Genomic DNA, 25,601 nt, shown 5'->3' with positions numbered 1-25,601 from the left:
TACCGTAAATTCATCTGCAGCCACCTGCTGTCTCAAGACAAACATACAAATGCAGCAAAGGGGGAAGGGAAAATTTATGCTGCCAAGCAATGACAGCCAGTCTGAGTTTTAGCAGTAGAATTTCCAGGTCAAGGGACGCAGCTTTGAAAAAGTACTGAGTAGCCAGAAGAAGTATGTGTCACATCCACTCCTTTAGGGGTAATGCCTGCATTTATGACTTTGCTTCTAAGGGAATGTTCAGATTACAGTACCAGTTTAGAGATCAGTGAAGTTTTTAATCCGTGGATTCCACAGTGATTTCCTCCCAGCTCTTCGCATCATCGTAGCTTCATTAGTGCCAGATTCATTTCTGTTTGTGTTCACGCCAGGGCATACCTGCCAGGTGCCCCAGAAAAAAACAGGACATCCAGGGTTTTTTTCCGTGTGAGATTGCGGTGGTCATTTTGGGTGCTGCACTCTCGCCTCGAAAAAAGTGCTTTATTTGGAGCGAGAGTGAGGTGCGGATCATGCGACTCACCAGGGAGCGCATCCCAGTATTGGGCCTGAAAAAGTTGGATGGTATGCTGGGTGTTGGGGGTGGGAGGGATGTCTTTACCACATGGATGCTCAATGCGTATTCTGCATAGGACTGACCCACACTTTCTCTCTTCCCACTGTCCGCCCCCCCCCCAAACCCGCTCTTTAGTGCTTAATTGGAGCAAAATGGCAATTCAGATTTTCTCCAGATTGACATTTGCTCCCATTTAACACTAAATAGAGGGGTTTTTCCCAGGAAAGGTGCGGAGCAAGGGGGAAACCGCTTGGACCCGTGTCTAGAATTGCCTTAAATAATAAGTGCAATCCTAAATATGTCTTCTCTGAAGTCTGCTTTGGAAAGATGACCCTTTCAGCTGTGCGATTTTGATTTTGTACTGTGCGCTGCTGTGGCCCTCACAGTGCCATGAAACGCTGTTGTCCGATACAGATGTGTCAAAATCCTGGCAACCTTGAAATTACCACCCATGAGAGCACGTTCCTGTTTTTCAAAATGGTTTTTAGACGTCCCTAATGTTGTTAAATATGCTTTTTTAACTGCCTTGTTTGGCTGTTTGCCGCCTTGGGCTTCTTTGAGGGCGGGACATAAACGTAAGAAGGGAATAAATAAAATGCGGAGTTTTCTCTATCGATTCCTATGCGGAGGCAACCACGGCGGCAGCAACGAAAGGAAACTGCCACTGAGGGAGAAACTGGCGCTCTAGCTTCTTCGATGCGGGAAGAGCGCTGCTTAGCCCCGCCCCATTGTGACGTCGTCGAGTCACGGGCCTCACGTCACCCATAGGCAACGGCGATACGTCGCCAATGCAGTCCCGCGCTGTTTGAGGGCTTGTAACAATGGCCGCCCTAGCAACGGCAGCGCTAGCGACGGTAACCAGGAGCAACCAGGTAAATGCTCCCCATCACCCTCAAGCTATATCGTGCTTCGTCTTTGTGGGCTTCTGAGTGAGGTTCTGCTTGTGGCCGCGGGAGGAAAGGCGGAGACCGAGGGTTACACGGGACTTCGCTGGTTTCATACACGTGTCTGAAAACTACCACCGTTGCTCCCTATGCCGTCAGAGCCTCCATTAACGCGTCTATTCTTCCCGCAAATAAAGGGATCCGGTACCGCCAGGACCGGCTCCGCCATGGCGCAGCGGGGATCGGGACCCTGGGAAGGCGGCGGATCCGCAACCGCCCAGCTTATGGGCCTTGTTCGCAGGAACTATTCTGTGCGTGAAAGTTCTGGTGTGCTCTGAGTTTGCCCCCAAATGCCACAGTAAAGGAATCTGTAGGGATCTTGGAGATCCATACAGTGGTACCTCAGGTTAAGTACTTAATTCGTTCCGGAGGTCCGTACTTAACCTGAAACTGTTTTTAAGCTGAAGCATCACTTTAGCTAATGGGGCCTCCCGCTGCCGCCGCAGCACAATTTCTGTTCTTATCCTGAAGCAAAGTTCTTAACCCGAGGTACTATTTCAGGGTTAGCAGAGTATGTAACCTGAAGCGTATGTAACCCGAGGTACAACTGTATTGCAATGAGATATTGCGTTAGAATGTTTTAATGTGACATTTAAATTCCTTTATTTGATTTGCCATTACAGTAGTACCTCGGGTTACATATGCTTCAGGGTACAGACTCTGCTAACGCAGAAATAGTGCTTCAGGTTAAGAACTTTGCTTCAGGATGAGAACAGAAATCTTGTGGCGGCAGTGGGAGGCCCCATTAGCTAAAGTGGTGTCCTAGGTTAAGAACAGTTTCAGGTTAAGTACGGACCTCCAGAACTAATTAAGTACGTAACCTGAGGTACCACTGTAGTGGTTTAATTCAACTGACTAAGATTCAGGTGAAAAATGACTGAATCAAGCATTCATCTTTTATTTTTTAAGCACCCTTGGCACTGTGGGTTAAACCACTGAGCCTAGGGCTTGCCGATCAGAAGGTCGGCGGTTTGAATCCCCGTCACGGGGTGAGCTCCTGTTGTTCAGTCCCTTCTCCTGCCAACCTAGAAGTTTGAAAGCACATCAAAGTGCAAGTAGATAAATAGGTACCACTCTGGCGGGAAGGTAAACGGCGTTTCCGTGTGCTGCTCTGGTTCGCCAGAAGCGGTTTAGTCATGCTGGCCACGTGACCCGGAAGCTGTACGCCGGCTCCCTCGGCCAATAAAGTGAGATGAGTGCCGCAACCCCAGAGTCGGCCACAACTGGACCTAATGGTCAGGGGTCCTTTTACCTGTACCTTAAGATTCAGGTGAAAGATGACTCAATCAGGCATTCATCTTTTATTTTTTCAGTACCCTTTAAATAAAAAAAAATCCCACAGTTTTTCTGTAGTGGTTAAGAGCGGTAGTCTCATAATCTGGTGAACCGGGTTCGATTCCCTGCTCCACATGCATCTGCTGGGGGACCTTGGGCCAGTCACACTTCTCTGATGTCTCTCCGCCCCACTCACCTCACAGAGTGTTTGTTGTGGGGGAGGAAGGGAAAGGAGAATGTTAGCTGCTTTGAGACTCCTTTGGGTAGTGATAAAGCGGGATATCACATCCAAACTCTTCTTCTTATTCTTCTCCTCATGTTTTGGGTAAAATCACGGTTCTTTCAGTAATTCATTTGCTTTTCAACAAAATTTCAGAACTGCAAGATGAAAGCTGATCACCCTAAGAAAGCTGAATTTCTAAGAGAAGGGGACAAACTAAATAAAGAGTAAGTGTATATCTTCTATTGTTGCAGGAAACATAGTTTAAAATTACAAAGAAACAGTTATTTTTGTCAGAAATTATAACAGGATAGTGACTTGGAACTCATATAGTTCAATATTCTTGGTTATAACAGATGGTTATAATAACCTTTAAGGAAGTATAATCTTTGTTCAGCTTTAAAAAGGAGACTTTTGGATCATTTTGATGACCCCACCCATAGAGTTAATATATTACAAACATGTGCAGCATGTTTACCCAGAAATAAGCCCTACTGTATAACACACTAGTAAATGTGCATAGGATTGTAGCTATTAGCAAAGCCCAATCAAATAAGAAAAAATTCTTAAATCATAACATTTCCACTCAGTATGATTAGTTTAAAAGGAGCAATATTTTTCCTTTATTATGTTACTGCTGAATTTTATGTTACAATAGACTTGTCCCTAAGATAACCATTATGAAATTTGATTTGTAGTAAGGCTTTGATCAACATCCAATTTATTATTAATTAGCATTTCTAAAGACATATGAGGACTACACTGGAGAGTATTGCCTTTGTGGTACTTACATGTTTTATGCAGCAGGGCATTTGGCTTGAGTGGCATTTTAATCAGGAAAAAGTGGCAGGATATATGTATACCATGCAGATCTCCTGGTCATGCCTAGTTTGCCCTTAAATAAGGTGTGTTTTTATGGAAATTATAATTTTATATTTTTCTGAAAGTGATGTGGTTTAAGACTATTTCTTGTATTTTTTTGTATTGCATGGAGACCTAATGGGTCAAAACGTTTTATTTTTTATTCAATTGGTACCAATGTATATTCTGTTATTTGTCAAATATGCATTTTAAACCAAACTTTGTCCCTAGACTTCTGAGCATTGAAAGGGATAAAAATATGCTTCTCTTCAACAAGAAGAGTGACTTCAGGAGGGAATATAACATATTGGAAGAACTGGAACATCAACTGACTAAGAACCGGAAAGCAGAAAGTAAAATATTGTTTTCTTTATATATATTTATTCATTTACCAGTTTGATTAAAAAAAAGCATTTCCTGCTACATTTTATGTCCCACAAACACCACAAAAGGTAAAGGTAGCTGTGTTGACCCATTTCTAAAATCTGTATTAGGGCAATGCCTTTATTAGGCTAAAGTCTCACAAAATAGTGTGCAAGCTTCAAGTTTGCCAGAATGGTAAACAAAATAATGAGCGGAGAGAGGAAAATGCTGGGTGGTAAAGTCACGAGTTTGAATCTTGTAGGAACCTTAAGATGAAACTTGGGAGAGGGTAGCACGTGTGTGTGAATAAGGCTCTGTAGTATTGTAGCTGCTCATTTTATTTAAATGATAATGTCAGTTACAATGAACAAAAATGAAAATGATTTTTTAAACTTGCATTTTCACAGTGTGTATAAAGTATTTTTGCCCGACTTTTTCTTTAAAGAATAAAATATCTCTCCCCACCCCCCGCTTTAAAAACAGGTATGTGCACATGTTACAGCATCAAAATTCCCAAATGCAGCACCTTCTTAAGATCATTTTTGGAAGTGCCGTACTTCCTATTAAGTGCCATGGGAGATTTACTAGAATCAGCAGTTGCTCCACTCACAGATTGGGCTCTTAAGCTTCCCCTTCAAATGTCATCCCCCTGAAAAGCTGCCTGCCAAGACTGGAGGGCCTCCAAAGTGGCATCTTAAGAGGCATGAGAACTACCATCAGAATGAGTTTTTTGCTCCTCTCTGCCAGGAGTTAGAGCAGTAGTCTTCAACATTTTCAGACTTAGAACCCACCTTTAACCAGGGTGGATTTGATTTAAATCACTAGTCAGTAAGACTTGATTTAAATCGTATTTTTTTACAGAAAGACTCATTCTTGCTGGTATAATCTTAATATTTACAACCAAATGAAGGTTTCATTTTTGGAATAATAAATTTCAGAGTAGTTTTTACACTCATATCAAAAATTACTGATTTGGTTATACTATTAGAAATACATAGATAATTATGAAATTATTGTGAAGTTTAATAAGTTAACTGTTTACATTTGGACAACTTTTCTTCTGTACTTTATTGGAAGGAGAAAATAATAATTTCCTTAATAACAATTTAAACAATTTATTTAACTAAAACAATAAAATTACAGCATCTGTATCCATGTTTGTTAACTGATGTGGTTAAATGTTGTTTTTTTAAAAAAACTTAGGCTGAGTTTTAGCACACATTAAAAACATAAAACAAATCCTTATTTTCTGATGAATAGCCTTTGGACTATAATGTAACTTAGATAGAAAACCATCTTTAGAAAGATTTTTCCTGCAAAAGCATTTTATTTTTAAAATCCAGTTTAAATTTTAAAAAAATCAAATTTAAATAAAAAAAACCTGATATTTAAAAAAATCATTGATTTTTCTCCACCCTGCCTTTAACCCAAACATGCATTTTGCAAGCTATTTATTATTGCCATATATTAGTATGGTGTAGTGCTTCTGTTGTCACCCATCGTAGATGAGTCTACAACCCAGTAGTGGGTCCTGCCCTACTAATCAAAGACCAGTGAGTTAGAAGAAATATTTTCTGCTCACACACTTGCAGAGGAGGTGCTGGTTGGATCTCACTTATAATTTAACACTCTGGTTGTGTAAAAATTGTTGCTACAAATTGAGACTTTACTAATAAGTGTATGTATAAAGAGGCATGCTAACAGATGCTTGCATACTTTCTTGAAAGTAATCCTGTTGAACATGGAGGCACATTTGAGGAGGCACGCATAGGATAGCCTATATGACGGATAACATAATAACATTCTGCAGAAGATGTTCCGTTCTCTGTGTATTTTGGTTATATGAAACTATCATTAACACCCGGATCCTAAATACACTGTTCATTATCCAGATCTCCTTGAGCTTTCAGATGTGCTCATATTGCTCCTGGATGAAGGGTTTTCTATTTTCACTTAACTGGAAGGGCACCTCTGCCAGCATGTCCTTCTTATTTGTGAACTGGAATACCTGCGCCCTTAAGGAATTGTTGAATTGGGGCAGCAAACATTATACTGATTTCTGTAGAATTTCCATAGAATGGACTGAAGATGTTTTAAAATGAAGATGTAAGGTGATTTATTTATTATTTTGCTTACTTTCACAGAAGCTAATATCCAACAAAAACTGGGCAGAATTTATAACAATGTTAAAGGACTCCAGCGACAATTAAAACATGTGAAGCCAACCCCAGAATGTAAGTTTTACTACTAATGTTTTTGCTAGGAAAAAGCAAAATCCTTATAATTTGCCTGAATAATTGTGTTGCAGATTGACACTTTCCCTGTGTTTTAGCTCTGAAAGGGTTTTCATTGTGCACTTGGCTGATATTGGATTAAACTGAACACAGTTGCAGCCCAGTTTACAAAGTCTGCAGTCCTCTGCTCACATACTAGGGACTTAATCTAATGGAAGTCAGTGAGACTTATTTCTGAGGAAACCTTCATTATATCATGCTGAAGGTCTCTTCTGTGTTGGCCTGCAACGTATAAGAGCAGGGATCTGCCAAACTGCTGTTATTCAATGAATGTTAATTCTGGTTTAGCTGTGATAGGTGGAAGTGTCATTTCGTTATGTGATCAAGCTCACTTGTTTGTGTGGTAATAATAATAATAATAATAATAATAATAATATATTGTACCCCACCCATCTTACTAGAACTGGATTATTAAAGATCTATTCCTGACATAAATTCACTAGGTAGCTGTTGAAGGATATTTGGAACTGTATATGATGTTTGGATTAGCAGAAATGTCCTGGTTTTATCTCATTTCCCTTTTCTTTAAATTTGGTTATTTTACAATGTGTTAGTATTTTTAAAGCATCTGCTGTGAGCAAACCTCTCTATCTTAATATATAAACATAACTTTCTCCTTATTTTGTAGTTGTTGACAGACTCAGAGAAATGATGGAAGACGCCGAAATGTCAATAAATGCTTTTAAAGAAGAACAGCGACAAAAGTATTTTATTTTTATTTAAAGCATTAATATCCTGACTGTTTATGATAGAGCTAAGGTGGTTAATAGCAAAGTTAAATCAACATAACAACACTAGAAGCAGAAAAGAGAATAAAAAGTAACTACTAAGTTTCTAGCAGTTAAAAGTTGTTCAGTTTAACATTTATGGGTTGAAATCCAGTCCTTAAAAGGAAGGTTTTAGCAATTTAAGCCTTTTTAAAATGGTTTTAGCAAGCCACTTAAAAAGGGGCATGGTGTAAGTCCTTTTGGAGAGAGTTCCAGAGTCTGGGCACAGCTACCATGAAAGCCCTCTTATCTTGTACATCATATGCTCTGGTTTTAAATCTGATAGTTGTTATACTAGAAGAGCCTTTCCCAACCTGGTGCCCTTTAGATGCTTTTGACTACATTTCTCATCAGCCTCAGCCAGCATGGCCAATGATGAAGTATTATGAGAACTTTACTCAAGAAGAGGCATATGCAAACTCCAGCCCTCCAGACATTTGGGACTACAATTCCCATCATCCCTAGCTAACAGGACTAGTGGTCAGGGATGACAGTATTTCCCAATTTTCAGGAATGCATGCCGCCCTACATCTACATAGACAAGAGAGTGTTTATATGACCTTTTGGCATAAATACTGTCTGAAAACTTACTATTCCAACATTTTGCTGCCACTCTCAGGCTCCAATTGTTGAACACATCCAATAATGTAGGCATCCTTAGTGGGATTTTTGACTTTGATCAGCTTGCCTTCCAAAACTACTTTTACAAATCTACTCAGTTTCAAACATATTTTTCCAGGCAAGCATGGTTGGTACTAGTCACATAGTTATCCAGATCTTACTGTCTTTAGGATTGTTGGATAGTTATTTTGCTAATTGTTAATGGTTTATTAATTATGCTTTTATTTAAGATATGAGGAGCTTCTGAGAGAGCAGAAGACAGCTACTAATGAGATTAATGCATTGGAGAAAAAATTTGAGCTCTGGGCATTAGGTACTTCAGCAACAGGAAATACACCTAAACAAGGCATGCTTGTAGTGGATAAAAAGACACAAAATCACCTGCCTCCTGGAGTAGTTGAGCTTGATAAATTCCTTCAACAGACAGGGGGCAAGCAAGGAGGTTGGGATGTATATGATCACGAAGAATTTTTGAAATTGTGGACAAAGCATAAAGGAAAACCATCGTACATTGATGAAGTCCTTGATCATCTTCCTGACAGAACAAGGGAGGATATTCTGCAGCATGAGAAATGGTATCAAGAATTTCTGATTTTAGAAGCACAAAAAAAGGAGGTGAGATAATGTTGCTAATTAGCATTTGCCATTTTAACAACTTTGTGTCAAAAACAATGGGACAGTTCACCCTCTTTTCATCTCTAGCTCTGCTGCTATGGCTTTCTTTTCCTTTGCTGGTAAGCAGGACATGCTAAAGGTAAAGGGACCCCTGACCATTAGGTCTAGTCGTGGCTGACTCTGGGGTTGCGGCGCTCATCTCGCTTTATTGGCCGAGGGAGCCGGCGTACAGCTTCCGGGTCACATGGCCAGTGTGACTAAGCTGCTTCTGGCGAACCAGAGCAGCGCACGGAAACGTCGTTTACCTTCCCGCCGGAGCGGTACCTATTTATCTACTTGCACTTTGACGTGCTTTCGAACTGCTAGGTTGGCAGGAGGAGGGACCGAGCAATGGGAGCTCACCCTGTTGCGGGGATTCGAACCACCAACCTTCTGATCGGCAAGTCCTAGGCTCTGTGGTTGATATTCAGTAGGTGGTAGTAGTCTGTCATTTTATCCAGGAGAAAACAGTATTGTGCCTTTGAGAGAAAAACATGTCCTTCATAGGGTTTTGTACAGGGCCACTCCTCCCATCTTGCAAACTTTATAGTTCAATGCCTCGGCTTTGTACTATCAGAGGGCAAAACTTTGCAGCCTTAGACACACACTTAGTTGTTTCTCTAATCACCAGCTGTATTGGTATTGACCTGGAGTTTATTCCTTGTTGAGATGTTTAGCCACAGATAGGAATCGTTCTCTGCTCCCTTACACAGTTGTGGCTTCAGTTTATAGGAGTGTTTGCTGTGAGGAGACTCCATATCCTTCTGTATCCTGTGGAGCTATTGAACCTCACCTTGGTTGCAGCTGCTGTTTCTGCTGTTATCCTAGGAGCTGCCTTTTCCGCAGCATTCTTTGTTTCCTTTGCCCTCTTGCCTATTGTAGGGGCTGTTGAGATAGCTGCTGTCACTGTGGCCACCACTAAGCCACTTCCTAGCTTCTTTTGACTTACCCCACCTTCTGGTTGTGGGTGCCCACTCCATAGCTACCACTACTCTATTTTTCTGTTCTCTCCTTAGCACCCCTTGTCCTCAGCCCCTTCTCTAGAAATTGAATGGAATATGAAAGTTACTATTGCCCTCCACTAACATATCCCCAACATCTGTCTGAGCCAGTCAGATCAGGGATGTGCCACTTCATCCTAGTGGCCACTGACCCTAGTCTTAATTATTTATAAAAACAGATTTTTTTTTTAAGAACCCAGCTACTCTGTCAATTAAAAAAATTAAAGATTGCTAAAAATATTTTTTCGTCCAAGGATTACATGCCCAGGTTTTTGGGTAACAAAATTGTAATCCTGATCATTTCCTGAACAGTTTACAAAGTAAGGGTCATTCTGTACATTACTTTCACTGCACAGAGGCTTCATTACATGGTAGTTTTTAATTTGTGGGGAACAGCTCAGGGTACAGGTGTGGCAGTTTTTGCCTTACTAGCACATACCTTTTCTTTCTGGAATTTTGTGCTGGCAAACATAATCTGAAATCTCTTAAATTGCAGTGGAATTTAGGCAATAAGTCTAAGCAGGTAACTTGGGAATAAGTATGTGTGGCGTTCGTACGGAGCCCCTGGTCGTCTCAGGGACTATTGACCCGTACACCACTAATCCGCTGCCACCAACCAGGTCCTCCCTGGTAAAATCACTTCAGTCTCAGTCAGCTTTTCAATTAATAAAGAAGAGTGTATTTTACAGCATTCCAAACATTGTTGCTCTTTACTTTCTTAGTCTTATTTTCCTCTCTCATCTCTTTTACCTCGCCACACTCAAGAACCCACTGCCCTAACTGTCTCTCTATTCCCAACTGCCTTTTCCAACTGCCTTTCCCAACCCACTAAAACCAACCAACTGCCCACCAACAACTCCCAACGAACTCCCCCCAGAACTCCTCCCAGAACTAGTTTTATGGTCTTGACCCACTGACTCCACCCCCCTGGGTCCTGTCTATGCAACCTATTTAACTATTTCCCCTCCAGCACTCTCTCATATATGTTAACGTCACAGTATGGAGTTACTCATTCTGCCTGAACCTTGTGTTAAAGCCCAACTGTTGCTGCTTCTTTGCAGATTTGAATGAGAAGGGAGTAGTTTGCCATAGAGAAGCTTTAGGCAGGTAGATGAAACTTATTTTTCACACAATATGGGGCTTCCCCATAGCTGGCAAGAAAATAGTTGGGTTTTTGTGTGTGTGTGTGTGTGTGTGTGTGTGTGTGGAATTGTGATGTTGATTTGAGAACTGGCAACTAAAAGGATTAAATGCCTCCTCCCACTCAAAGTTCTCCCCTGCAAATTGTCCCTGCCTGGCCCAGATTTCCATAGGAAAATTGATGACTAGGCCAGTGGTTTTCAACCAGTGTACCATGGCACCCAGGGGTGCCTTGAATGATGATCAGGGGTGCCACAGGCAACACTGGCCTCTGTCCCTCTCTGTCTCTGCCTCCCAAAGGCTTGCACAGCTGTTTGTTGCAGCAGCCAAGGCCACAATGTGCTCCGCAGGCAAATGGTGCCTCTGGGGCTGGCCAGGGGGTGCTGGTTGCCAGGAGCTGAGGTGACCACAGAGTAAGCAAGGAAGCAAGCAAGCAGTTAAGGGAGCCCAGGCAGCCAGCCTGCCAGCCCTTGCTGTTGGGAATAGACAGACAAGTCCCAGGTCCTTGTGGGGCAGTGTGAGGAGGCACCTCTCTTTGGGGCAGGAGGGGCAGCTCAGAGACCGGGGTGGCAGCTGCAACTGCTCGGAGGACTCACAAGGAGAAGGGAGAGGAGAGGAGACTGAGGGAGCCCTCCACAAGGGAGGATGAGAGGCTGCCAGCTCTGCAGGCAAGGGGTAACATCACAGGGCTCCTGAGCCCCACACGGGGGGCTGCGCTGCAGAAATAATGTAGTCGGTTAAGGGAGCTGTGGACTCAAAAAGGTTGAAAACCTCTGGACTAGGCATTAAAGAAGTTGGGGCAAAACCTGTAATTTGCCTTAAGTTAAATGCCAAAGGCATGAATGAGTCAATGCCAGCTACATTATTGCAGCGCTGTTTAAATCAAGAAGACAACAACAGTGAAGTGGGTTACAGAACTGCCTCTTATATAGCAAGGCTTTATACAGACTGGTTAAGTAAATACTACAGTAAGCCCACAACTTACTCAGGAGTTATGTTCCGGGGATTGCATCTAAAGCCAAAATTACATATAGTCAGAACACATTGAGTTCAGTGGCGGATGGGATTGTCGAAGTCATTTTATTGGAACCCTGCCTCCTTTTCACCCTCTTTAATTTTTTTCAAAAATATTTGCCACATAAAGCTGAATATGCACAGGTTAAATGCACATAAGTTGCAAGCTTCCTATATTGGCATTTGATGCGGAGGGTTCAAAGCATTGTTAAATGGTTTGTTGAGGAAAATCTCATAAGATTCTGTTAAGAAACCACACCTACTTTTTTACTCTACATGAAAAATAGCCAAGTTCCTAATTGACATGAGTTTCTAATAGTAAGGATTTTGAAATATATTGTTCATTTTTTATAGCCCTCAGAAAGCTGGAACTAATGTGACAATACAATCTGCTTTAATTGGTCTGTTCTAGTCCATTCAAGAATGGAAGATAAAAAAGCTACAAGAGAGAGAGAAAATCTTAGCCCAGAAGAAGAAGAAGCCAGAGGAAGGGCTCACTACAGCTATGCTACAGCATGCAGCAGCCCAGAAGCAAAAAGTTGAAGAGGAAAGGAAAAAACGACTGAAAGAGCTTGAATTGTGGAAAAGGCAAAAAGCAATAGAATATTCCATGAAACAGGTTGCTCAGCTACAAGAAGAGGAAGAGAAGGAGAAGAAAAAGCAGAAGGAACGTCAGCGGCAATGTCATATAAAGTTGCTGTTGGAAGACTATAGTAGGCAGAAAAAGGAGGAGGAAGAGCTTTTGAGATTTGAGAAGAAAAGGAGAGAGGAAGCTGAAAGGGAACAGAAGAGAAGAATTGCTGCAGAAGAAATTCTTAAGTTCCAAGAGCGAGTGAGTATTGATCTCCTGCATATTTACTTCACATTCCTCCTTGTGTAGCAAAACAGAACAAAGATACCAAAATACATGGTATCAAAATGCACAAGTTTCTTAGCAATACATGTTGATCTTTACACCTGCATTTAATTGGTGCTGTCTGTGGTGCAGCAACAAGTCCCCTTGCTTACTATTACAGGTTGATCTCTTTGCCCAGGGTGAATAAGAATTGAGACAAACTTGTGAGCATTCAATTGCTGTATAACACTGGAACCAATACTTGGAGCTGCATGTCTCCTCCTCCCGGAAAAGGGAGACGGACTAGCTACATGTGCGGTTTCCAAAGCATACACCCTCCACCTTCAAGGCTGCATGCTGGGCTCCTTCCTCCTCCCCGGGCAACATTCTTCAAGTGGGCAGACAGAAAAGCAATGGGTGAGACAAATAATTCCAAAGCTTTGCATTGGAAATATGTGCCCCAATTGGCCCTCTCTCTCTGCAGGAGTGGGAAATGGAGAGAAAGAAATGCAAATATACTGTGGCCAGTTTGTTATCTGTACTTTCTCTGTTAGAGAGGTGTTAGTAGTAGTAGTAGAAATAGATAGATAGATAGATAGATAGATAGATAGATAGATATTATTTATACCTTGCCCATCTGGCTGGGTTTCCCCAGATGACAGTGCTGGCTGATAGTTCCCTCTCCCCTTGATGTGGGTTGGAGAAAGAGAATATTTCTGTATTTTATCTCTGAAATGTATTCACCACCCTTCAGATAATTGACACTTATTGGGCAGTTACCAAACAGTAAAAGAAAAGTGAGTATTTTTCTTGGGGAAGCTAAGAATTGGATTCAGGCAAGGCAAATGTGTATCCTACTCCTGCTGTTGTTTCACTGGCTGAGTCTTGCCCCTTCATCCCTCAAAGAGACTGCTGGTTGGTTGGTTGGTTTGTGTCAGAAAGTTTACATACCATTTGCTTGTAAGTAAGCCTCTAAGTGGTTTACAGAAGTATAAAATAAATAAAATTATCATTAAAAACAGTTGTTTAAAATACTTAAAAGATTATTAAAATCAACAGTACCTAAAATAAATAAAATACATGTAACTTCTACATGTCTGGATAGGCTCACTGAAACAAAAATGTTTTAAGCGGCTGCTAAAAAGAGTCAGTGAAGATGCCTGCCTGACGTCAGTTGGTATTTGCACTAGAACCAACTGCCCTGCAGCAGGGGAGGAAAAAATGGTGAGCTGTCATAACAGCCACCTCTTCTAATAGCATGTTTTACTCTCTTAATAGTATGTTCTTGTTCTTACTGATCTAATTAATGTAAGCCGCCCCGGGAGCCTTGTTGGTTGAAGAGGGAATAGAAATAGTTTTAAGTCAATAAACAGTACAAAAACCAAGATATTTAAAGATAAAGGTCACTGCATAAAATAACTAAAACCTATAAAAGTTGGGTATGTTTAAAAGAGTGGAAAAATAAAAGCTTGTTTGACTAGTGCTGAAATGAGGACAAAGTGGGTGCCAGGCAAGACTTCCTGCGGGGAAAACATTCTGCAGCTCAGATTCCACCCCCAAAAAGGATCCCCTGTCTCTGCCTGCCTTACTTGCAAAGCCTGTGACATCTGGAAAAGAGTCTCTAGAGTAGATATCATAATGTAGGCAGAGTGATAAAGAGAATTTGATTGAGCAGATACAACCATGCAGATCCCAAAAGATGTGCACCAGCGCGTAGAGTTAAGCCTGGAAGGGAACAGTGACCCATTGAGGTTGTGGAGGAAGCACAGTGCTTAATGGCAGCTTGACATTCATGATCTTCTAGGACTTGGGAAGGGAAGTTTGTATAAATGAAAATAACTCCCTCCCTGTGTCCTCTGGGGAATAAATAGTGCAAAAGTGGTCAGGCAAGGGTATGAAGGAAGGGGGGGCGTGAACTCCCACCCTGATTATTTGTAAGCTTAACTTACCAGAGGGCTTTGTGTACTAACTTTCACTGAACGTTACTCTCAAAAAGAGTTGGTTGATCTTGGTTATTTAAGCACTGTTGCATAAGAAGATGCTTTGTTTTGCTTGAAAATTAGTACTATTAATTCTAAAGAGATTTTTTCCCCACTGTATTTTATTCTTTCGCTGTATTTTATTTAGGATTTATCTAAAGTTGTGTTTAAGATTCAAGAAAAACAGGCAAAGGAAGACGAAAAAATAGAAAAAGAAAGAAGATTGAGAGAAAAGTTGAGAGAGAAGGTAATACGTGAATTTGTCATGCAGCTCATCATAATCCATTTGTTCACACCAACACCCCATTTCACACACCACCCATTCCCTCCTCCCATTGACTCCATTCGCAATTTCCCATCCATACCACCACCACATGCAAATTGCAGCAGCTGAGAGCTGAACTTGGATCAGGACGAGGTATTGGGGACCTTGACACGCCTCTTCCAGCAATGATCCTAAACCATATTAAACCCTTCATACCTGTAGTTTGCATTGCTGAAAAAGGAATGAATGGAACATTTTTGGTAGTATAATCAGGAGGCATTGGTGGTCTGATCTGCTGTAGAGAGTGGAGAACTTTAAGGTTTTGCCTACCTTGATGGCCCGGATCTGACTCAGGGAGGATTCTCCCCTTAGAATTTTTTATTTTTAACTGAAAACCTTAGGGGTTCCCCCTTGAAAATGCTGATTCTTCTCCAGTTCCATTTTTGTTAGAACTCACATTGAATATTTGTTTTAATCACAAAGTGAGTCCAAGGCAAAACAACATCAACGGAGGGCTTGCATTTTGGCTTCTACATAATAGCTACTGTTTGCAGTTGCCTTTTAGGATGATTTTTAAAGTTTTCACTGTCAACAGGTTGGAATGAATGTTCCTCGAGACCCACGTAGGCTGTTGAAGCCTACAAAAGTTTGGGAAGAACGAACAAAAGAGATTGGACCAGAAGGTTATGGGCCACTTCTGCATATTCCACACAGGTAAGGAAACAAAAGCTATTTGTATGTTTTAATGTAATTCATCCCAGAATGTTTACCCCTCTTTATTTTTACAGGGCTGTCCCAAGCTGGCGACAAGGACAATAGTTGGTTGGCTGCACAGTTTTATTAGAAGATAAGCAAAGCATGTACAAATTTCCTGAATAATTGTTTTACTATTCCTGTTATTGTTTTTGTAAGACTTTATTATGTAATAAATGATGTATGTTTTATATAGGGTATGAATTTATGTAAATTTGCATTCTATGTCATGTATATTTTATCTTTTATTTAACATCCCTATGTAGATTACACCAAAAATTACTAGTAAAATGTGTAAAAATGCACTGTTTCTTACTTTGTTTGAATTTTCTTATTTTCCCCCTTGAATCTGTATTTAGCAATTTAGTTCTAGGTATGTGACTATAAATGAATGCATTGTTTTATAATAAATTTAATTACATTATAAATTCTTTTTTGCTGGGTTACTGAGTTGATAAGTCAAATTTCTCCCATACTATTTTACTTATTATCTTACACTTATGTATTGACTTCCTTTCAACATGGAACCCCAGATGTTGTACATGGTTGTCAGGCAAACACCTATCCAGGTTTGCTGCTAATAATCAGATTGTTCAAGGAAATTAAAAGAAAGGGCAGCTCTAAAAGGATATCTCCAAATTGAGTGAATGGGCTGTAAAATTGCAAATGCAGTTCATTGGAAGTAAGTATAAATTGATGCACATTGGAGCAAAGAATAATAATTAGATTCACATATACACTCATGCGGTCTGAACCAGCAGTGACTGACCTGGAATGAGATGGTTGGGTCAAAGTGGAAAGCTCGATTAACACGTCAACCCAGTATGTGGCAGCTATGAAGAAGGCAGATTTCATGCTTGGAATTATTAGGAAAGGAATTTAAAATAAAACTGCCAATATCATCATGCTGCTATATAAATCTATGGTGCAACAACTCAGTTCTGGTCACCACACCTTTTAAAAGACATCTGAAGGCAGCCCTGTTCAGGGAAGTTTTTAGTATGTGATGTTGTGTTGTGCTTTTACTACTTTTTGTTGGGAGCCACCCAGAGTGGCTGGGGCGACCCAGTCAGATGGCAAGCCAGCAAACTTTCTTTCTTTCTTTCTTTCTTTCTTTCTTTCTTTCTTTCTTTCTTTCTTATTCTTATTCTTATTCTTATTCTTTTTTTTATATGAATATTTATTAGATTTTCCAATTTTATATAAACACACAAAAAAAGAAAAAGAACAATATTAAAAACAATTCAGTTTCAATAACAGTTTTTCAATCACATATTTCTTTGACTTCCTCATACCTCCCCTTCTTGTTCTCTAGTTCACCTTATTAATTCAGCAAATCCTAATCTCTTAACATTCCTTTTAAAATAAAACCTTATTTTCCATTCAGCTTTTTTTAAAAAAATTTAATAACAAAAACCATTATAATCCCCATTATCTTTATCATAACAGCTAGTCCCCACCAAAGTTCAAACCAACATCTTTTCAAAGTTCATTAATTTTATAATATTTCTGTAGATAATCCTTAAATTTCTTCCAATCTTCTTCTGCTGACTTTTCTCCCTGGTCCTTATTCTTATTCTTATTCTTATTATATTTTATTGAAAGAATATTTTAGAACTGGAAAAGGTTCTGAAAAGGACAGCCAAAATGAGAAAAGGGCCTTGAGCAACTCTGCAATAAGGAAACAATATCTGGGCCTTTTTAATTTAGCGAAAAGGTGGGTAAGTGTATGGTGGAGGTATATAAAATATGCCTGATGTTGAGAAAATAAATAGAAAGTTTTTCTCCCTTTCTCATAAAACTTGGGAGTTATTTAATGAAGTTAAATGTTGGAAGGCTCAGGATGGGGACACAACATACAGTTAGGACTATGGAATTTACTCCCCCAAGAAATAGTGATGGCTACCTACTTGGATGGCTTTAAAATAAGTTTATAGAGAAATTAATGGAGGGTGGGCCCTTGGGCTCCTTTGGGAAGAAGGGCAGGATATAAGCTTAGTACCTCTGAATACCAGTTGCTGGGAATCATGAGTGGGAAAAGCACTGTTGCATTCAGGTCCTGCTTGTGGCATCAGAGGCAACTGGCTGGACACTGAAAAGATGCCGGACTAGATGGGCCTTTGACTGATTCAACAGCACCCTTATGTCCTTAAGGCACCAGACTCCTCCTTCCATCAACTGTCACATGGCAGCTGCTACTCTTATCTGGCTGCAGCAAAGGAGAGAACAGAAGGAATGCATGGCCACTGTATCAGTGCAGCTGAGATACCGACAACTTTTGGTGCCTCCTGTCAGCACTTTTCCATTTTAGGTGGTTATTAAAACAACTTGTAACTAAGAACTTGAAACTGGGCTTGCTTGTTTCCTTCTCCCACCGCATCCACTTTCCTTTTGTGTCGTCTTTTTATATTGTAAGCCTGACGGGAAGGACTGCCTTTCTCATCAACTTACAAACTGTAAAATGCTGCTGTTGTGACTACTTTGCAGTCTTTTTAGCCGTGGACGCCCTCACATTGTGCAGTAAATCTTGCAGTTGGATTAAAAAAATAATAAGATTGAGGGAATCCTTCAAAGAAGATCATTTCTGCTCAGAAAGCTAATCTGGATGTTGGGTTCGAGCCATGATTGTCACTGCAGCGATGGAATAAAATGAGTATTAAAAAGCATGGCATTACAGCTGTTGCCATAGCCGTCAACCGTCCCTTATTTGGTGGGAAACTCCCTTATCCCAGCGCCATGTCCCGCTGCTGTCCCGGATTGATGATGTCCCTTAAATTTCCCGGGTTTAATGCTCGCCCAGCTCGGGAGGGAAGCAGCAGCTCGGGGTCCTCCGCTGCGCGAAAGAGTGAGCGCATGAGCTGCCGCATCTCCGTCTCTCCTTTCCCCCCCTTGGGTGCATTGTGAGGAGACGGGTGGCGGCGGGCGGGCAGGCAGCCCCTCTCTTGCAAGACTTCCGCCACGCTGCCAGGGGAAGCCAGAGGCGGATGAGGAGACGGCCTGAGGGAGGAGGAAGAGTGGGGGTGGGGAGGGATGCAGAAGGGCGGCGCTTCAGTGGCCGCGGAGGTGCTGCAACCACCTCATGTCGGGCTCACGGGCGGCATGGGCGAGAGTCTCTCTCCCTCCCTCTACCCTCTCAGGCGGGGAAGGGCCGATGGAACTCCTTGCGCCAGGACGACACCAGCCCCGACGTGCTGCTTAGCATGCCCTCCAACCAGTGCAACATCTTAATGTAGTTATTTCCCCCTCTGCATCCCTTTCATAACTCTCTTTTTATAAATCATTTGTCCATCCATAGTTCAAATTTTTACTACAAGTTTTCTGTCAATTCTGATCGCTGAAGAATTGATGCTTTTGAATTATGGTGCTGGAGGAGACTCTTGAGAGTCCCATGGACTGCAAGAAGATCAAACCTATCCATTCTGAAGGACAGATCCTGAAGCTGAGGCTCCAATACTTTGGTCACCTCATGAGAAGAGAAGACTCCCTGGAAAAGACCCTGATGTTGGGAAAGATGGAGGGCCCAAGGAGAAGGGGATGACAGAGGACGAGATAGAAGCTACCAGCATGAGTTTGACCAAACTGTGGGAGGCAGTGGAAGACAGAAGTGCCTGGCGTGCTCTGGTCCATGGGGTCACGGAGAGTCGGACACGACTAAACAACTAAACAACAACATGTAACTCTTTACAATAGCTTTTCAAATAAATTACAAAATTTCCCCATTCTTTATTAAAGAGGTCCTCTTCCTGGTTTCTGATTCTGCCTGTAAGCTTTGCCATCTTGACGTCGTTCATCAGTTTTGTCTGCCACTCTTTTTTGGTGGGAGTTCTAGACCCTTAGGATCATCTAGTCCAACCCCCTGCAAAACACAGTCAGTGGCAGCCAAAGCAGCATGGCTCCATGAGTGCCGGATTTCTGTATAAGCTAAGCCAAAATCCCTTATTTTGGCTACTGATTCCTTATTTTCAAATCTGTCAGTTGACAGCTATGGCTGTTGCCATTGTGTGGAGCAGCTCTGTATGCAGGTCAGGGGGTTTTGTTTGTTTGTTTTTTACCCCTCCAGCACCAACATTTTCTTCTTTTTAAAAGGCGTTTCTTTTTGAAGACTAGTAACGTTCAAGCGCCTATACAAGAAAACGTAGAATTCTCACGTCAATGCTCCCCAACCCATCGACGCGCTTCCTATTTAAACGACGGCAAGTTTTCTGAGCTCGCCTCTGATTGGTGCCCATGCCGGCTGGCCCCGCCCCTCGGAGCCGCACGCGGGGCGCGCTCGCGCTCCCTCCTCCCTCCGGAGCTGCTTCCGCCGCCCCCAATTAGCGCCGCGCCTCCGCCGCCCCACGTGACCCGCGTGCCGCTGCCGGCGGTGACCGACGCTGCGCGCGCGCGGGGTTAGGGAGCGGTTGGCCAACATGGCGGCGTCGGAGGAGGACGGGGGCTTCGGGGACGGAGAGCGGCTGGATTTCCTGAAGGAGCGGCACGTGCGGTTCTTCCAGCGCTGCCTGCAGATCCTGCCCGAGCGCTATTCGTCCCTGGAGACTAGCAGGTAGCCCTCGCGGGGGTGGGAGAAGGAGAAGCGCCTGCCTCCGGCGGCTGGGCATCCCGTGGCGGGTCTCTTCCTCACGTTCATTCTCGCGTAGAATAGCCCTCGGAGGTTTTCCCCACAGTGTCAGGGAGCGCAACGGTGGCGGCAGCCCCCGGACCTCTGGACTTGCCCAAGGTTTAATTTCGAAATCTGATTTTCTGCTTTCCTACCCCGTCCAACTCTCGACCCCCCCCCCAATCCATGTTGGTTGTGGTATAGCTCAAAACTGAGGGGAACTCTGTGTATGCTCTTTGGGTACTCTTGCTCATGTTAAGCTTCAACCCAATTGGTAAAAGGTAGAGTTTGTTATGTATGTATGCATGTATTCATTCATTCATTTTCTATACTGCCCTTCATCCAAAGATCTCAGGGTGGTTCACAGCATAAAAATATAAACTGACTCTACCCTAGCTTTTCAGATCAGAGCACCGGTGAAGAGGTGAGGAACGCTTTCTCTTAAAAGTCCACTAAATTCATGTGCTTAAACCTAGTGACCGAACACCCGTCTTTGGTGCTGAGTCTTAACCAGCGTTAAGCCTTGGCTAAACATGACATGGTGAGGTCTGTTTCTGTTCTCCTTTCTTGTAAGATGAACAAAAACAGGAAGGAGGTACAGAAAGAATGTGAAAAGTAGAATCTTGTTCCCAGATGTGCCAGCTAAGATGATTATCGCAGCTCAACTTGTTTTGGAGTACAAGTTGAGCTTGTTTTGGAATACAAGTGGAGCGCTGCTTCATACAATACAACTTGTTTTGGAATACAAGTTGAACGCTCTTTCAGAGCCTTGGTCTCAGTTGGGAGCAACACCTCCTTTATGCAAAGAGAAATAATTTGAGTACAGCACAAATGCAAATATTTTACTTTATTGGCTTCACCAGGATCTTTTCAGTTTCTTCCTCTTCTATCTTCTCTATTACCGCTTCCTGACCCAACTTTCAGTTTAGTTCAGTTGTTTCCAAACTGTTTTGGGCCATTGCCCTCTTGGTTCCACAAACTTGGTTCCCCAGTGCCCCCTACTCTATAAAAAGCATTATTCAGAATAGTGGTTTGCTCAACCTACTAAGGAAAGTAATAACACAGTAAAATTCAAAATAGTAACAATTACAGTATTCAAAATCGAATTAGGCTAAATAGTTTTAACTGAACAAAACTGATGAACTTGATCCAGTTCATCAAAGCTTTTAAAAGTCTGATAGTCTCTTGTTCCCCGCTCAGGGGGTGGACCACCCGCTTTGGGAACCAGTGGTCTAGTTGGTGCTGGAGGAGATCCTGGCAGCTACAACTACATCTACTTAACCAATAAGTAAAACAATTGTCCAGTAGCACCTTAGAGACCAACTAAGTTTGTTCTGGGTATAAGCTTTCATGTGCATGTACACGAAAGCTTATACCCAGAACAAACTTAGTTGGTCTCTAAGGTGCCACTGGACAATTTTTTTTTTTATTTCGACTGCGTCAGACCAACACGGCTACCTGCCAGAATCTATTCACCAATAAGGTTACGGCAAGTAAAAAGAGCACTTTAGCTTGGTTGCTTTTAAATATGAGCAATGGTTCTTTTCTTCAGTTATTCTCTTGAACTCAACTCATTTTCTTACGGCAACGATGACCAACCAGATTTTTACTTTATGCCCTACCTTAAGTGTTGCTTTGGTAAAGCAATCAGGTAGGCAGGCCTATAAATTCCAACAGGGCCTACACATACTGCACACCACAGCCCCACTCCTTGTACCCTCAGAATGTGACTTAGATTATATGCCGAACATATTAAACATCATGTTTATGTCTAAGAAACTCAGTCAAACTGGGACAGTTTTTTTGAAGTGTTAGGAACAAAAAAAAAACCTCAACCCTATTTAAATAGAAGGGCTATTATCCTACTGTAAGACTGTTGAACTTATATAAGTGTAGTCTTATGCACACTTGGGATCAAGCCCTATTGAAAGCTTCTGCTTTTGAGTAAACATCCATAGGATTGGAAACAGCTTCAGAATTGCTCTTGGAACATGAAGGTCTGGAAATTTGGAAGGAGGGGAAACAATTTGCTAGAAAAATTTCTAGAAGTGACAAGAGCTGTGGTGAGAAAAATATTTTAAAATTTATTTAGAAGAATCCTTTATGAGTGGTTCTCATTCTGGTCTGCAATCTGTAGAAATCCCCAGTTGGGTAGTTTGCTGGAGAGCAATGCAAACATTGCGGAGAGCTGCTAAGAGTTTAGAACTTGAATATTAAAGTCATCTTTATGATGTATGAAAAAGCTCAAAGAGTTGGAGGAGAAATAAAACCCTTTAGAAAAAAAAGAGGATGTTGAATTTGGTCAGCAAGAAGCAAATTCAGTTTGAAACCTGATTTCTCTTTAGGAATGAAATCACCATTTAGGAAATAGTTCATTTTCCCCCTACTGGTCAGTTTAAAAGAAATCAATTACTTAAGTAGAAATTATTTTCTAACAGGAGGAATTTGTTTAGTTAGCTAATGGGAATGAGACCCCTCACTTAATATTTTTGTAAACGGTACAGTCGTACCTCAGAAGTCAAACGCCTTGCGAGACAAATGTTTTGGCTCCCGAACGTTGCAAACGCGGAAGTTGTTATTCCGGTTTGCGAATGCTCTTTGGAACCTGAATGTTTGTCATGGCTTCTGATTGGCCGCAGGAGCTTCCTGCAGCCAGTCGGAAGCCACACCTTGGTTCCTGAACATTTTGAAGTCGAATGGACTTCCGGAATGGATTCTGTTCGACTTCCGAGGTATGACTGTACTATGAAAGAGCAAGGAGAAAAAAATGTTTACTTTCTATGTTGCAGCTTTTCTACCAATGATTGGGGAATGCTGACCCACTGAATATTAGATTTAGGAGAATCCTCCTCAGGGCAGCAGCATTTTTTCCTTTAATATGTTCTCCAGTATATGGGGCCACCTATTAAAGAACCTGTTCTAATAGCTATGCAGGTAATCTGTGCATTTAATTATACCATGGCTCTCAATAATGCTGCAAGCAGTGTGATTAGTTAGTAGTCTGTGATCTGTGAAAAGCAAAACAGGTTACAAGTAACAATGGATGTAGCAGACCTGGAGGTTGTTGCAGAACCCAGATAGAGGTGAATAAAAGCATTGTAACTAAGACTGCAAAGCAAAGTGTACATTATGCTTAATTATAAGGACTCTTGTCTGACCAAATCATTAATAACTTGAATTGCTACTGGTCGGTGTCTGGTAACTATTATGTGCCACCAAAATGTAATTAGATGACATCTCTGTTTGTAGAGAAAACTGATGTCACGTGAATCCAAGAGTGTATTGCAGAGCTGTCCAAACTTTTCAAGTTGGTGACACTTTTTAGACGTGCATCATTTGCGACACAGTAATTCAGTTTTACTAGCAAATCTTTGCTTGGCTGAACTATCCCCTTTTCAGCCCTGGGAGGAGCACGGGGAGCATTTGTGCGACACACCTACACACTGCAGCTGACGCACTAGTGTGTTGCAACACACATTTTGGAAAGCTCTGATGTACTGCAACACCTCTGTAGGGGTATTGTCAAACTCAGTAGCAGGTGGTGCGGGTGAAGCTGCATTGCTTTTTCAACACCACACATTGGACGCAGCATGGTGTGCAGTAGTGGGAGCATCACACTGGCTCAGCTGCTGCACATGTGCCAAACTCCTACTGCCTTTCTCCTTCCCCTTCCCCTTCCCTTCTCTTCTCTTCCCTACCTTCCCATTCACTGCTATGCACAGCGTTGGAAAGACGCTGTGTCAGACAGGTATACTATTAAAACAAAAGACGTTTGAGAATTAAAGATAAAGTCAATTATGGAATGTCCTCCTTTTGGAGGCGCACCAAGCACCAACTTTCCCCTTGTTCTATTGCAAGGTTGAAACCTAGTTGTTTTCTCAGGTATTTGTGATTTTTTTATTGTACCAGTAGGGAGCAGCTCTGTGCTTTAAGATTACTATTTATTGTTTTATCTCAGGTTGGATAAAAATCAATGGGTTTTTTAAAACAATAAAAAAATTCTATGTCATGTCAAGAACCTGAGACCAAGGTTCCAATGCAACCATTCAGGCCTCTTCGGCTGGCTCTTGGCACACTCTATGCCATACTCCTACCCACCAATGTTTCATGAGTGTGTGCATAAACGCCTCTGACATTTGTGTTGCTGGAATGTAACCTACTGTACAAACATAAGCTACGTCCTTTCTTTGTCCACTTTTGCCTCTGGACCTGCCTGTCACTTTTATGTGTCCCCTGGATAGTGGCCCTTGGGTTCAAAAGGTTCCCACCCTTGTTCTAAGTGGTCTAAATGTTGAATTTACAACTCATTAAGAAATACAGTTGACTCGCAACTTGTGCTGTGGTTTTAGGGATTGTGTGTAAAGCCAAAATCACATATAGTAAGAACAACCCCAGAACTGTCCCTGTGTCCACCTCTACCTTTCCAAAGGCTCTGGAGGTGCTTTCTGCGAGCTTTAAAACTCTTTCCATGCCAAGTTTTTTTGCTGCGGAAATCGCTTTTAAGCTCTCCTCCTTGCTTACCAGGCTCTCTTGCTGGAGCTTCCCAGAACCTGGTAACCAAATATGAGAGCTTAATAGCTCTTTCTGCATCTAACCTCTCCACCTTGTGTGTGTTTAATTTGTGCAGTTGCAGCTGGCCAGCCAAACATAAAGCTGTGATCATTCAAGTTGCAAGTTGATTGTATGCAACAAAATCAGTCTCCTTACGATTCAGAATAAGGTCTAACAATAAAGTGCAAAAATATTATCCTGGTAACAACAATAATAACAGGGCTCCAAAATTAAATCTTCATCCCAACCCAAGTCCTTAAACAGCACTGCATCCTGATAGTTTTAGGCTTCATGATCATCATGTTTTTCTGGACTCAAAACAAGATGGTCTGCATCGCTTTCAATAGTAACAGTTTTTGTAGCTGGAATCAGTCGTTGCATTACCGTCCCAGGCCAGGTGGGAATAGGCCCGCAAGGCAGGCCTTGCAGGGCTCACAGTTAAGATGGTCTACAGTTTGCATTGTTCACACGCAACTGTATGGAGCCACATTGTAGGGACACCTGCACCACCTTTTTATCTGCGTAATTTCTAGCACCAAAATGTGTCTGATTTGTGTTTGTTACCTGTCAGATTGCATTTTTCTTCCATGGCTCTTGGTGCTGAAGACATTTTTCTTTCCTGATTTTGATGCTAATGAGCCAGTCATTTTACAGCTTCTTGAACATGTTGTTATTCTACATTTATGTGTGGTCTGCTTCATCAGTCGGAGAGACTGGTTGGTATCGGTTTTTCACTCCTTCACTCCAGGTGGAGTTGGTTAGTGAAGCTTGACAGCAGCGTGGCTTTCTGCCTGCAGAGTTACATGTAAGCCAGCTCCCTGCAGCATATTGTCAGGTTGCAGCACTCATGTCTGTTTTCAGTTCGTGCTGGAGCTGACACATAACACAGGTACTTCTTTGTGGCTTAGAAGTATGAC

At 41.9% G+C, this 25,601-nt stretch overlaps 2 protein-coding genes across 5 annotated transcripts in view; both read left to right on the top strand.

Annotated features, from left to right (window-relative positions):
- The first annotated feature begins 768 nt into the window (after positions 1 to 768).
- Positions 769 to 15,964, top strand: CCDC112 (coiled-coil domain containing 112). 3 transcript variants are annotated; one of them, XM_083576948.1, is made up of 11 exons: positions 769 to 1,422; positions 1,632 to 1,745; positions 3,146 to 3,216; positions 4,082 to 4,203; positions 6,358 to 6,447; positions 7,136 to 7,211; positions 8,126 to 8,510; positions 12,117 to 12,536; positions 14,667 to 14,765; positions 15,379 to 15,497; positions 15,572 to 15,964. In XM_083576948.1, exons 1-11 carry the CDS (start codon positions 1,372 to 1,374, stop codon positions 15,600 to 15,602), a joined length of 1,578 nt encoding a protein of 525 aa, XP_083433074.1. In that variant the 5' UTR covers positions 769 to 1,371; the 3' UTR covers positions 15,603 to 15,964. The 3 variants fall into 3 exon arrangements, with proteins under 3 accessions (XP_083433074.1, XP_083433075.1, XP_083433076.1); XM_083576949.1 differs by lacking the exon at positions 1,632 to 1,745 and having other exon boundaries at positions 771 to 1,422; XM_083576950.1 differs by lacking the exon at positions 769 to 1,422 and having other exon boundaries at positions 1,432 to 1,761.
- Positions 15,965 to 19,882: 3,918 nt separating this feature from the next.
- Positions 19,883 to 25,601, top strand: part of PGGT1B (protein geranylgeranyltransferase type I subunit beta) — a 29,050-nt gene continuing 23,331 nt past the window's right edge. For both annotated transcript variants that reach the window (XM_083577076.1, XM_083577077.1), the window contains exon 1: positions 19,883 to 20,079. In XM_083577076.1, coding sequence (XP_083433202.1) covers positions 19,946 to 20,079 — 134 coding nt within the window. In that variant the 5' untranslated portion in view covers positions 19,883 to 19,945. The remainder of the gene's footprint in view (positions 20,080 to 25,601) is intronic.

Source organism: Podarcis filfolensis, assembly GCF_964270895.1.
Source record: "Podarcis filfolensis genome assembly, chromosome: 11".
NCBI lineage: Eukaryota > Metazoa > Chordata > Lepidosauria > Squamata > Lacertidae > Podarcis > Podarcis filfolensis.
Note: the sequence above shows the minus strand (reverse complement) of the source record. Positions and strands in the feature narration are given on the sequence as shown.